Genomic DNA, 14,484 nt, shown 5'->3' on the forward strand with positions numbered 1-14,484 from the left:
ATTGGTTTCACAAAATATTTTTGTATATTTAAACTCAGTATTTGAATGGTAGACATGTCCTGTTGAAATCTGGAGTACTGGGCATGAAAGCACTTAACATTTTTAAGAATAAAAAGTGATTACTTGATGGATGTGGAGTTTAAAATTAATTCTTTTACGATATTTCATTTAGCATTTGTTTGTTGACAAGGACCCTGCTTGCATGGTACCATATTATGTAATAAGGTGCAGAACCTGAATGTTTAGCTTCAGGTTTCAGGTGCGTACTGCAAGGCACCACCAGATGTATCCAAACAATGGAATGGTCCCATAGGGAGTTCAGAAACATTTGCCAGTTTTCTGTATTACTGAATTTGCACCACTCTATGCCATCTCAGCATTCATCAGGGGGTTTTGGATTATTGTCATCCACAGTTCTAATGCACAATCAGCATCCCCTGCTACATACATCATATTGGTGGACACTATTGAATGTGGTCTGCTGCTTGTTTGAATAGGAACAATATATACTAGCCAATGTACCAGACAATGTGTACTCCAACCAACCTTATGACCATGTGGGAAGTCATGCTAGAAGTGGCATGTATGCCACATCTGGTAATCACTGGAACTGCCTTGATGATGTACAGACACATTTTGTATAGCCCTGTGTGCACACTACCTGGTAGTTGATGGAGGGAATCTGTTCCAGTCAATGTTTTGCAATGCCACGTATAGCAAGTCAGTCACTGGTGGCAATGAGTGTGAAATGAGTGACTCGCAAGACCTCAGGTAAATGGGCCATGTTGTAAAATGTGCATATTATGGTGGCTATGTCTTCTGCTGTCCAATGAAATTGTATGTGTTTCTCCATATTCTGCAACATCATGTTGGGGAACTGATGCAGGATCAATGACACTGATGCCTGCAAAATTCTAAGCATGCCCCTTGCTGGATGTTGAAAAATCCTTGTAAAAAGGATGGTTACTGCTACACATACCTTCATGTCCACAGGGATGGAGAGACCACACATCTGCCTTGAGTCCATTTGTAGGAAATACATCTAACTCCAGTATGGCCTCCCCCATCAACACAGTAGTTGTCAAGAATTTCCTGATCATGGAGATCTCAGTATGCTATTGCTGTTGAACCCTACCTTAGAGAGTGATAACATGGAATATTGTGGATACTAGATCCAAAAAACAAACATTAAGACCTGATTTTCAGCTGTAGAAACAGTTATTGCCAAGATATAACCACAATTCTACCTTGTGTACATTAAAGATTCCTAACATTCAGGATGGATGAATATTGGAATGCATGGCACTTGCTTTACAGGTATAGGTATCAATCTGCCAGGTTTCATTTTGTCATTTAAATATGTAATGAGGCTTCTTTCTCTATGCACCCTTATTTGTATACTTTAAGCAGTCATATGCATACCAGGATACTGTGTCATTTTCCTGTAGCATAACTGTGCTACTTGTGTCTCTGAATAGCCTCCTCATTTTGCATTGCAGCTGTTCATGCTGTTCACTCAGTGCTTTGCTGTACGTGCTTCTGAATCCATTCATGGATTGTTGTGTGGTTGCTTCTGAATGGAGCCCTAATGCCAGAAGGACTTAAATAAATCAACAAAACAATAAAACAAGACATTTCCTATTCACTGTATTTGTCTGTGACTTAATATGTTTTGTAAATTGTAGGCATTGATTTGTCCCTTGCATATCTTACATTTAACTTGTCCTTAATCACGTTTCCTTCTTGATGACATGGAAAAATGTGCATCTCCATGAAACAGGCTGTGCACCAACTGATTTGTGGAGTACAACTCAAGCACACTGTTCACATTGTGTACATATACACTCTGCCATAGACTGTGTGAACCTGAAGTATAAACTGCAGCTTCAGTTGTTTGACATTGATCATCTGTTTCATTATACTATCTTGTGATTTACTAGTTTACATTTACTTTATTTTATTCTTTTACTAAACCAACTAAACTCGAGTACCTCTCTGGGGATGACCAGTGAGCAGTGTTGGTTTAAGTGATGAGGTCAGAATCACACAATATGCAAGTGCTGGCTGACTGAACCAAACTCCAGTATACGCTAACACATTATAAACCATGTCTCAATTGTTTTAATTAAAATGTTGTTAAATGGATGCAGTCAAGCATTACTGTAAGTCATGTTGTAAATGAATTTGCAATGGAGTAACATTTACCTAGTAAAATGGCATCAAATGATAGATGTAATAGTTTGAGACTGAAATTGCTTAGAAATGATCAATGTGCTCTACCCCAGTAAACAAATTTAAATAAATAAACATTCAAATATTAGTGCAGTTAAGTCAGCAAAGAAGATAATTGTGTCCAGATGGATATATCCCTGTTATATTACTAGTGCTCTAGTTCAAGGCTCCTGCTGTATTAAGTTCAGTTTAATAATTGTTTGGAAGTCCAGTACTGTACTGAGATGAAGGTGTTCCTGCTTTTAATTCTGTATGATCTCTGTAGTGGGCATTGGTCATGGGTAAAAAGGGTCTGTGAAATAGCTCCTTTACTTGAAACCCCCCCCCCGATAACATGTAAATGAATAAATATAAAAATGTATAGTTCCACTTCCTCTGTTCTCAGTGGCATGTCTGTATGAGGAAGGCATGAGTTTATTAGTTGCACCTCAGGCTTTGTCCCTACTGAATGGTGCACTGCTATAGTCAACCTTCTCCACAAGGGAGGAGCGACTACAGACCTCAGGAACTATTGCACCATTAGCCTGATGAGTCTGACATGCAAAGCTATGGAGCGCATTATCATGCACCTAATAAACAAGGATATAGGGAATTTCCAAACTCTGGATCCTACACAGTTTGGTTTTGTGAAGGGTCGATCATACCTGCTCAACTTGGTCAACTTCTTTGAGTCAGTCACCAGAGCTGTGGATGAAGATACGGTGGTTCATACAGCCTACCTTGATCTGGCCAAGGCCTTTGATACCATTCCCCACTCAGGAATAATAGAAAAACTCACTAAACTAGGCATCAACCCCTATATCACTAGGTGGGTTGCAAACTGGCTCACAGATAGAGCCCACTGTGTGAAAGTAGCTGACTCCAAGTCAGACTGTTGACCAGTCATGAGTGGAGTCCCACAGGGTTCGGTCCTGGGTCCTCTCCTATTTGGTATCTATTTCTCTGAAGTCCAGGCCAACACAAAGGGACTCTGGCTGACAGAGTTCGCAAACAATTTCAAGTTGGGAACTATTATTAACTCCCCAAGTGATGTTGACATCCTATAGAAAAGCCTCAATGAGACCAATGACTGGTGTCAGAACCATGACCTTAAGCTCAATGCCAAAAAATGTGTCATCATCCCCCTTGGGAAAAACCCCAGTTCCCTTGAATTACCACATCGATGGTAGTTCACTGAACACAGAAGGCATTATAATAGATCTAGGAAGACAGGTTGACAGCAACCTCTCTTTTGACCACAACATTGCCATTGTGGTGAGAAAGTCCTTCTATGTGGCACATATCATTACTAAGGGTTTTGCATCCAGGAAGAAAGAGGTCATTGTTTCCCTCTACTCTTCCCTCATTAGGGCAATCATCGAGTACAATGCCCTATTTGGCATGTACCTCACAAGACATCTGCAACAACTGGAGAGGCTGCAAAAGTACCTCGCAAAGAGGATATTATGCCTTAAACACTTGTCCTATATGGACAGACTCAAAAAATGCCAACTATTCTGTCTCATATCGCCTACTTAGAGGTGATCTCTGCTTGATTTACAAAGCCATGTCTGGCCCAGCTCTGTTAGAAATGCTACATCTAAAGAAATCCCAATCCCTCCACACCACATGCTCCAGAGGCCTCAGCCTAATTACCACAATCAACAGAACATGCTAGAGGGACAGGTTCATAACCCAGAGACTGCCCATGCTATGGAATAGACTTCCCATACATATCAAGCAGAGCACCTCACTGGCCCTCTTCAAGAGAAATCTTGATGAGTGGATGGGAAATAGAAAATTCACCCCGGGGATCACTCCAGTAGCTCTACTCGATAGAGGCACTGGGAACTAAGGTTGGGTGGCACAATGCCAGGGCACTTCTGTGGGCTAGGCTTGTAAAGGCTCCAGGGCCATTAGCCTAGTACACACCTATGAACCTATGAACCTATGACTGGAATGGTAAGCTGGAGAGTCTTGGTTTGAGTTTTATTTGAAGCACTCACTTTGTTAGGGCCTTACTGCTTAGGCTTTGACCAGTGCCTGTGCTTCCAGATATGGCAGTATGTTTCAGTCCTGATTCAGGGACTCTCTTGATGAACTCTCCCCTTTCCCCCTGTTTGCCTGATTATCATAGCTTCTAAGGCCTGCAGCACTTAAGACTGTAATGCATTTATCTGCAGTTACTTCAGTGGCAATCACTGGAGAATTTATCAGTTTGTGCAATGATGCAGTATAACTCATTCCTGTTCTCCATATTATGACTTATCCAAGAGTGTTATATTTTATCACTGTGTGCTTTATGGTATTTTACTGACCTCAACAAGACACTGTCTCAGGGTCTAAAATTTTAGGTGATAATGAACACTCAGAAAACTGTATGCCTAGCATGTATCACACAATCTGTGACACAAATTACTATCAGAAAAAAATAAGATCTGAGCAATCAGAAAAAAATGAGATCTGCACAGACAAAGAAATAGTGAAACTAGCATGGATCTGCCACATGAAAATGAAAGGCACTGACAAAATCTGTAGCACTGGAATACATTTATGAGGTATTACAGGAGAAAAAAAACTCTGGGATGATTAAACTGGATAGATGAAGTTTTTCTTCTATGTGTTTCAGAGTGTGCAAACTGTTGTCTGTATTACAGGATTAGTACTACACAGTAGACTGTGTATTATGTTAAGCAGATTGCATTTTCTTTAGTGGGAGACACTCTGACTACAGAATTGTAACTCATTGCCTCCATTTTAACTCATTTGAGCAGTAGAGTGTATGCTGTCACATTCTATTAACTATCAAATGAAAAAAATTGGATTATTAATAAATATGATTTTTTTTCCTTATTTTCATTGCAGGTTTCCATCTCTATAAAAAGTTGCCCTCTCTTGTTCCAGAAAGTTGTCTGCTGATAATGGTTGGACTTCTGATTGGTGGAATTATGTTTGGTGCTAATGAAGAGTCCCCTCCTGTTATGAGTACAAAGGTTTTCTTTCTTTACCTTCTTCCACCAATTGTTCTTGATGCTGGATATTTCATGCCAACAAGACCTTTCTTTGAAAACATTGGAACCATTCTGTTGTATGCAGTTATAGGAACACTTTGGAATGCATTTGGTATTGCTATCTCACTGTATGGCATTTGCCAAGTTGAGCTTTTTGGTCTTTCTGACATTTCCATCTTGCAGTGTTTACTTTTTGGAAGCCTGATTTCTGCTGTCGACCCAGTAGCAGTACTGGCAGTCTTTGAAGAAATCCATGTGAATGAGCAGCTTTATATCCTAGTATTTGGAGAATCTCTGCTTAACGATGCTGTTACCGTAGTAAGTAATAGATTGTGTTTACTGTCAAATAAGACATTTCTTTTCTTATAGCATCAACATTATTACAACATTTTTGATGAATTTCTTAATATTCTTTCATAGCATTTGTTTGGTCAGAGGTATATATTGTAAAATATGTACTTCTAAACATCGAAGAACACAAATCTCAAACGGCTAATGATCGATCCCAAAATATCAAAAGCTTCTGTTTTTTGCATGGAGGCAAGCCACCCTACCTCCACACCCCCTGCTAATTATATATACCAACTGCATGACCACTCTACAGCGGGGAAAGGGCAAGTTCATCTTACCATTTTTGCATAATTACAGCTAAAACATTAACTAAGAAAATTATAAGAAAATATTTCTGGATGAAGAATTTAGTCTCCTCAGTATAGTAAATATTTTCCTTACTCATATATTGGTATATTCTGCATTGATCTTTGTATACTGTGGAACAGATGGGAAGACAGTAATGCATTGCGTTATGGTCTTTAAAACATATGCAGTAACAGTACAAAATGAACAAATGTTTTTAATTGAAATCCATCTTGGTAGCTTCAGCATGTGGTATCGTGTGACTAATGTTAGCAGCCAACTTTTATTTAAAAGGTTCCTAAAATGAGTAGTTGGCATTAATATGATAGCAACAAACTAAACTTTTATCAACTTCTGAACATTTGAGAAAGATTGCTATAGTCATTAACAAAGTCTAGATAAAACAAAATAAACAAACTACTTGCTATTATCAAATCTTCCACATCTCAGTATGAACTCAGAGTAATCTCAGATGCTGAAGGTATTAATGAGGTATTCTTTCATTACAGGACACAATTGAAAGGGAAATTTTTTGAATATTACATGTCATTAAGAAAAAAAATAAAGCAATCAGGACACACTTGTTTGTAAAAAAAAAAAGAAGTGTGCAATGTATGCAATAGGCAAAGATGTGTCTGAGTGCTAGTATACATAATGGGAGATATTCCCTATATAAACTTAGAGATATGATAGCTATTACAACAAATACAATTAAAACTTGAGTTCCATGAATAAGACAACATGCCAGGTGGTTTCCTATACAGGATAAAGGAAAACCAAACTAGACACTGTCAACATGTGGACACCTTCTCTAATTTTTAATGAGAGGCTGTAGTGGTACAAGTCCATAAAGAAGGGTGTTGTCATCTGATCCAGACAGTTTTGACCCATTAGCCTGACCAGTATTCTGTGTTATATCATAGACTCAGTTTTAAGAGAAAGTGTTCACATTCTTCTGGAAGATATGGTACTTACCTTCTAAACTTGTGGCATGCTTTGAAGTGATTAACAGCGATATCTGATGAAGAATAGGCAGTGTGCATAATTTATCTTCACCTAACAAAAGGTTCTACAGTGTTCTGCATAATGTAAGCACTGACAAACAATATCAAGCCATGCACTATATAGTAGGTTAAATAAAACTTAATCAGCTAGGCCCAACTATTATTGGGGGTAGCTTTCTATTCTGATACTAGCTACCATTAATTCCACAGGACACTGAAACATGTCTACTACTTGTCAGAACATACTTATCAGATATGAAAGCTGGAAATTGGTATGGGAGAAACAAAATATAGTGAGGATCACAAATCATGTTACAAAAGTACTTTTATAATTGAGTTCTCCAGGATGGTCTAGAAAAATAACATTACGTTAATATAACAGAAGGTCTGACAATAAAGATATCATTTATGATAGAAAAAAATATCAAATCATAAAAAAGACACCATCACTAAAGACCTTAGCAACAACAGTAAAAAACTATTTAAACTCTGAGCAGGATGCATCTACTATATCAGATATAAATTATGTAACCCACCTAATTTTAAAGAGCATGTCTAATTCTTCATGGGGAATCATTACAAGGCGATATCACTTAACTATTATTGAAAACCTTGCTGATTTGTGAAGGCTTAAAGCAATCTGAAATTACATGAAAAGGTACAATTCCTTACCACATAAATTCCAAAATGCTTCCAGAATGATTATTATATTTGCGGGTTGCATTGGCATTCTTATAATAAATGCACATTGTTGGCAAAATAGATAAGCAAGCAATAATGCCAGACAGGCCCTGGGATTCATGAAAGCTCTGTGCAAGAATAAGGCTATTCTTGCACAGAGTGGATCTTGCCCATTCAGCACAGCAGCACACCTTCCATATTCATGAAGGCGTGCTGCTGTATAACCTGCATGGGCATGATCTGTGAACGAGTGCAGGGGGCATGTTTGAGCACTGCTCACACAGTAAACACATCCCCTGCACTTAGGAAGTGCTGTAAACAAAAACAGTGTACGTGGACACTGTTACCATACCTCCCACACTTTTAAAACAAAAACAGTGTCCGCGGACACTGTTAGCATATCTGCCAACTGAACAGATAATCACAGAATGTCCGGATTTGTGCCTCATATGTAAGGTGTGTTCCTCCTACTGTCCTGGCAAAGAGCTGAAACTCAAAGTCATTAAATAATGACAAACATTTGAGTCTAAGACTCCACATCCTTCAAATAAGTCATGCTAATACAAAACCTATTATTCTATCAACTTTCAAAGTTTGTAAGAACAATATTTAAAATTTGTCCCTCTTTGTCCCCCATCATGTTAGGCTTTGTTCAGATTTTATGTTCTAAGAGGTGGAGAGGTATGACTGTTAGCAATGTGCATATCCCTAAACTAAGGAAAATAAAACAAATAATGTTTTTTTTCCTGTCCCCACTAAAGTTTAAACGTAACTGAGTGGGTGTGTGCATCGTGCAGCTGTGTGCAGCATAGCTTAAACATCCAAAGGAGCTAAATAAAAGTATACAGCCAAAGTGCCCCAAGTAAGATAGCGTATTGGTTTGAGCTTTTGCCTCGCATACAGTCATTCACGGTTTGAGCCCCAATACAGTTCATTCATTTTTATATGTGAAAGCTGCACTAATTTTTTTTTTTATAAATAGGTAGTAAATAATATATATTTGTTAACCAGGGTAGTGAAGCATGTCCAAATGTGAGGTGTTAGTGTAGTAAAGAGGTAGAAACCCCCATATAAACACAGGTGTCCCATACAGTATAGACACACAAGAATATAATGTAAGGAAAGCACATTGGGGGATGTTATGGAAGGTAAACATGCATATCATAATATGTCATTAATGAGGAATCAACCCCACAATCCTGATAGTCCATAAAATGAAAGCAGAACAAAGCTAAATTGTGCTCAGCTATGCTTAGCCAGTGTAAGCATTGCTTAAATTTGAATGCTTAGCAATAATTAGCGTAGCTAAGCAGTTTTGCGCACTGGTAAGCATTGCTTAGCATCTGCCCCTTTAAATAATACTTATCTTTGCTAAGTGAGTTTGCACATCGCTTAGCTTAGCTCAGCGTATTCAAAATCATCCAATCATGGCAAAGGGTGAGAAATCAGCCCTGTTTAAAGCTTGCAGGCAGGAATACAGACCATAACCAGTTGTAGCTCATCACTGCAGGCACTATGGCTGGCTTTGGTGCGGATGTGCACTTTCAGGTGCAGCAGTGGAGCATTCAGCAATTCAGGGTCATAGTTGGAATCCTAGTAAAAGACCATGAAGGTAGACTGCTGCAGGACCAGTACCAGGGCTCCTAATGCAAAGTGGAGGCCTGAGACCGTCTCGCACATGATCTCACCAGTGCCAATGGCATCCCTCAGACTGGTGAGCAGGTCTGGCACCACTTTGCTGACTTGATGCGTAGAAAGAGGGAGCTCTTGAACCAGTGGGTCCAAGATGCATGGGCGGGGAAAGTCCCAGATGTAAGTATCAGTATCAAGAATTGTTTTCCAAAGTCCAGCCTGTGTATGTGATGGATAGATATGCATAAATGTTTCTTGATCTCCTGTACAGCTGCATATGAGAGGGCCATGAACTTGGACACCCACACCAGCAGGCTGCTAAGGCTGTATCATGAGGCTGGTGAGTACAAATCTAGCTTGTAGTATTCAGGGCAAATAAATAGAAAGGAGTAGAATGCCACCTATCAGTAATTAAAAATGGGTATGGTTTGTACGGAATAAATGAGACATTAGCAGAGTAATAGTGACATACAGGGTATATATCAATAAAAGTGTCAGCACCTGTTAATAAAAGTCAAAACCCTGGACTGGTTGTGTTTACTTTGGTATGTGGTGGTATGAATCGACATGTGTACAGGTTCTGCAAAGCAACTATAGCTCTGAAAGAATTAAATAATTGAGTCTTATCTGACAAAGATTGTGGAGTTCTAAAACAGGAGATTAACTATATACGAAATGTTCCATGCATCAAGATCTGATACCAGAATAGTAATGTTGTGCTAACCAGTGTTTCCCAGACTGTGCTATGTCAAAGTATGAATACACATTATAAGAACTATCTGCCATGCATGAATGTCAGAATTACAAGGTCATATTGTACAACCAAGAGAGTATTAGGCAGAAAACAGTCAAACAAGAGACAGCAGTTTCTCAATAGCTCATTCTGATGAAACACAAACTTGTTTATTTTTTTGCACAAACAGGCACGGTTCGAATCCTGGGAGTGGTAGTAAGCTGTATGCATAATTTCACCCAGTTATATGTGAATATGTGTAGAAGCAGTCAGTTAGTGTTAACAGAAATTTCCTCCACTGGTCTGCCAGGTAAGAAACGGTAGATCTTAGCCATAAGAAGGCTGTACTTATACACTGTGTACAATAACCACTCTCCAATCCCAAGGCTCCAAATGACAGCAAGATAAGTACATACACCAAGTAGACTCCTCCGATAAATGTCCCTTAAATGTCACACTGTCATAGCTAGTGGTCACTGCTGCCAACACCCAGGGTGACTGATAGAAATTAAGGCAGAGTATGGCAGTAGCACACACACACACACACACACACACACACACACACACACACACACACACACACACACACACACACACACACACACACACACACACACACACACACACACACACACACTGTGTGAGTGTACATATGTAAACTTGACTATGTAAATATGGGTAGAAACAGTCAGGTAGTGTTAACAGACATTACCTCCACAGGTCTGCCAGGTAAGGGAATGTTCATATCAGCCTTAGAAAAGCATTATTAATGCAATGTGTACAAACATACCACTACCCAACCCAAGGCCATAGATAGATGTAAAATTGACATCTCTCTCTCTCTCTCCCTCACCCTATCTGCAACAACAATCTATACACATATATCAAAGGGTATGTTTTTGACTAGTCCTACTCTTGGGACATGGGTCTTGTTGTTCTACAACTATTTAAATGTTTGATTATTAATGTTCCCTGTTCAAATACTATTATTGGTGGCCTGTTGGTAGCAATGTAACCTGCATGCTGTTATAATGTCCACTGTGATTCCATATATGCATGTGTTCTGTTTGCTATGCAACTGTTTCAAATCTGTTTTATGGGGTCAGTTGGAACACGCATGAATGCTATTATAACTCATCCTGGAATGTGTTGTTAATGACTAACCAATGTATTTTGTAAAACCTCAATACCATAGCAGTTCTGGGAAGGCCGATCCCAGCGGATCCACCTGTCCCGCCTCATTTAGCCATGGCACCGGGCCCCAGCACATCTGAGACCTCAACCTGGGACCTCCTCGTCCACTATTCCTGCACCACCTTTGGGTGGAACCACCTTAAGGGATGGGGCCTGTCCCCCACTGGAAGCAGGCGAGGACAGGACACTGTCACCCATAGTCAGGTCCAGAGTTTGGTGTGTAGCAAGCTCCAAAAGGAGTTTGGAGATAAGTTACAACAGCTTGAGGGCCTCATGGTACATTTAGAGGGTCAGCCTGCCCCTCCTGCTCATCCCCCAGCACAGCCACCTTTGGGGTTGTGAAGGTGCAGGGGTGACTTCCCATGGGTGGGGACCTCAGTCCCACTGTATCCATTTGGGGTCTCGTGGGTATCTGATTCCCAACCATCCTCCTGGTCCAAGGTGTTTATCCCCACATGCGTCATATACCACCCCTGTCTGCTTTCTCCCACTCTCACCTCAAAAAAGGGCAATCTGTCCCCCCCAAAAATATGCCCCATACATAGCTGTCCATTCTGCACACTTTCCCACTGGACACATGTAATCTGGTCCAACTGCCTTGACAATAATTTACTGTTGTCCTCACCCCTCTCTCAGGGGTGTGAGTGTCCAAATTTACCTCCAAATTTTGTAGAAGTGCACAGCTGCTGTTGTAGAAGAAATGGACAGCCATGGACCTTCCTACTCCCATCCTGCACATCCCTAGCTATCTTTCATATTATTTTTCCCTCTGCATGCCCCGTTTTTCATCACTTTCCTATCACCCCTTTTTTCTTTTTGTTTAAAGAAATTAGCACAAGGATAAGTGGGAGTAAGTAGCAGTAAGCAGCAGTAAGTGAGTTTGCGTGATGCTAAGTGATGCTTACACAGATTAAGCAGTTTCCCATTTAACCGTGTTTTAACATTGCTTAGTGTTGCGCAAACCCATGCAAACCTGCTTACAACTGCTTAAATCTGCCTTATTCACCATGTTTCCATCAGCCACAGTTCTGCCCAGCAACAAAATAATCAGCCCTGCCAAGTCTTGAAACCAGGACCCTGTACACCATAGTTAGAGCAATGTACCACTACACCATCTGAACTCTAACAATGAATGCTGCTTTTGCAAATATATAATTCAGTACAGGTATAGAATAGTAGGGAACAAACTATGTGGAGTCAGTCATTTTTAGTATATGTAAATATACACATATAGATGTGTATGCTGATAGATAAATATGAAACTCTATATACATCACATATATGGGGCTATACATATAAAACAAATACACATGGACTATATACATATATATTGTTATATAAATATATGTATAGATATCAAAAAAGAGATTTTATATATATATATATATATATATATATATATATATATATATATATATATATATATATATATATCAGTATGTATATATATATATATATATATATATATATATATATATATATATATATATATACTCATAACATGTAGTGGAGTCATTCCCAGCAGTATACCTCTCCACCTCTTAGTGCAAGAATTTTGGACAAAGGCTGTCAAAATGGGGGGATAATGGGCCAAGACCAGGGACATAATGTATGTACTGCAGTTATAAATGTATAATGTTGCTACAGTAGCAGATTTTGTGTCAGGAGACATGTTCAGAAGGATGTGATTTCTGAAACTGAAATGTATGTCATCATTTACTGACAGAAATCCTCACATCATCACAGTGATTTACCACAGAAATGAAAATAATGATTTTGTGGAACAGACCAGAAATATGAGCAATAAACCTGGACAGTCTGAAACAATCTGGCTAGTTGAGAAGTATGTTCCGAACCCCTTAGTGCAACAAATCCAAGCCTGACAAAGGGGGGGGGGGTAAATCCATGAAACTGGGAACATATCCCAAACGCTGCAGTAGATAAGGTGACACAGTTGATGCAGTAACACCCTCCTGTCTGTTGTAACATATATTGACTGGAATAGCCCAAGTCCAAAACCAAATTACTCCCCACTAGTTACTGATATAAATCTTCACATCATCTCACTATTGTGTTAGAAATACACAACACGTATGGCGGCCAGGCAGCAGTGCATCTGATAAATATCTGAATGTAACATCACAGTAGGGAAACTACACTGAGTGCTAGGCATGTCACCAATCACTGTCAAAACTACAGGCAGACTGACACAACACTAACCCAATTTTGCTATGGTGGAATACAGATGTAATTGCAAATATATCAGGCACTACAGGGATGTAACAGCACCGACAAACAGACACCAGTGTGAAAGTGCATACCCATAACCAATCTCACCACATTCAAAATGACATACTGGTAAGCCACATGAACAGTAGAGTATATGAACTGTGTGAACATAATCACCACTACCCCTACATAGACTGGCCCAATTCACAGTGTAGTCTGACACCTGCCTCTGGTATGGGACGTGTCAGTCTGCCCCTACAAACATGTACAGCTGATAGAGCAACAGAAACTGGAGCAGCATGCAAAGTCAGACAGAAAAGGACCTATAACACTTACATCTACCCCCTCCCTACACATGCCAAATAACACATTCACAACACACTGCTACACAGTCCTGACAGTCTGTCAACAATTGCCAGAAATACACAATCCTCTCAACTGCATAGAGTCCCACAGAATGTCCAGGCTTTGCCCTCATATATAAAAACTCCTACAGATATGTCTGGCAGTCTGATACATCACTGGGATGATATCAGGAATGAAGTCACTATATAATGATGTACTATACCTATCCTTCTCATACAACATGACATCTGGGCAAAGCCTGACATACTTGGTGGGGGGGGCAGAGGCGTAAACACAGGGGCATTATTGACATATTGCTGTTATAAACTGAGAAAGTTGCTGGTGTAACAGGGTTGTTGTAACGTATCTGTTCTGATGAATATGAAATCAGAAACACACATGGATGTTACCATTTACTGACTGCAATCCTCAGAGTATGCTACTGAATTGGCAAGGCCATAAAATGTGTGAGTAACACACCAAATATAAGTGTCCAAACTCTGGCCAGTCTGTGGATAGCCCTGCAGTTGAGAGTTATGTCAACCAGATAACACTATCAAACTTAAATTCACGCAAAGCAGCCATATCCACACAAACTCTGTCAAACTAGCATTACTTCAACTGTATAGCAGCAATACTTACATTCTGTCCCTATGTCTGGAACATTCTCCCCCAGGTTGTTGGGCTGTCTCCACAGTGTGTGTTGTAAGAGGCATTTCCAACTACCCTCTATGATGCTGTTTGTCACACATCTCCATGAAGTCCTCCTCAAAAGCAAGGAAATGAAGCAACACCCACATGAAGTACT

At 39.7% G+C, this 14,484-nt stretch overlaps 1 protein-coding gene across 2 annotated transcripts in view; it reads left to right on the forward strand.

The window, feature by feature from the left end:
• SLC9A2 (solute carrier family 9 member A2) overlaps positions 1 to 14,484 on the forward strand; it is a 959,164-nt gene that overhangs the window by 109,521 nt on the left and 835,159 nt on the right. For both annotated transcript variants that reach the window (XM_044070947.1, XM_044070948.1), the window contains exon 2: positions 5,077 to 5,540. In XM_044070947.1, the coding sequence (XP_043926882.1) occupies positions 5,077 to 5,540 (464 nt within the window). The remainder of the gene's footprint in view (positions 1 to 5,076; positions 5,541 to 14,484) is intronic.

This window comes from Protopterus annectens, chromosome 5.part0 (genome assembly GCF_019279795.1).
Source record: "Protopterus annectens isolate FY-2018-M chromosome 5.part0, PAN1.0, whole genome shotgun sequence".
Lineage (NCBI taxonomy): Eukaryota > Metazoa > Chordata > Ceratodontiformes > Protopteridae > Protopterus > Protopterus annectens.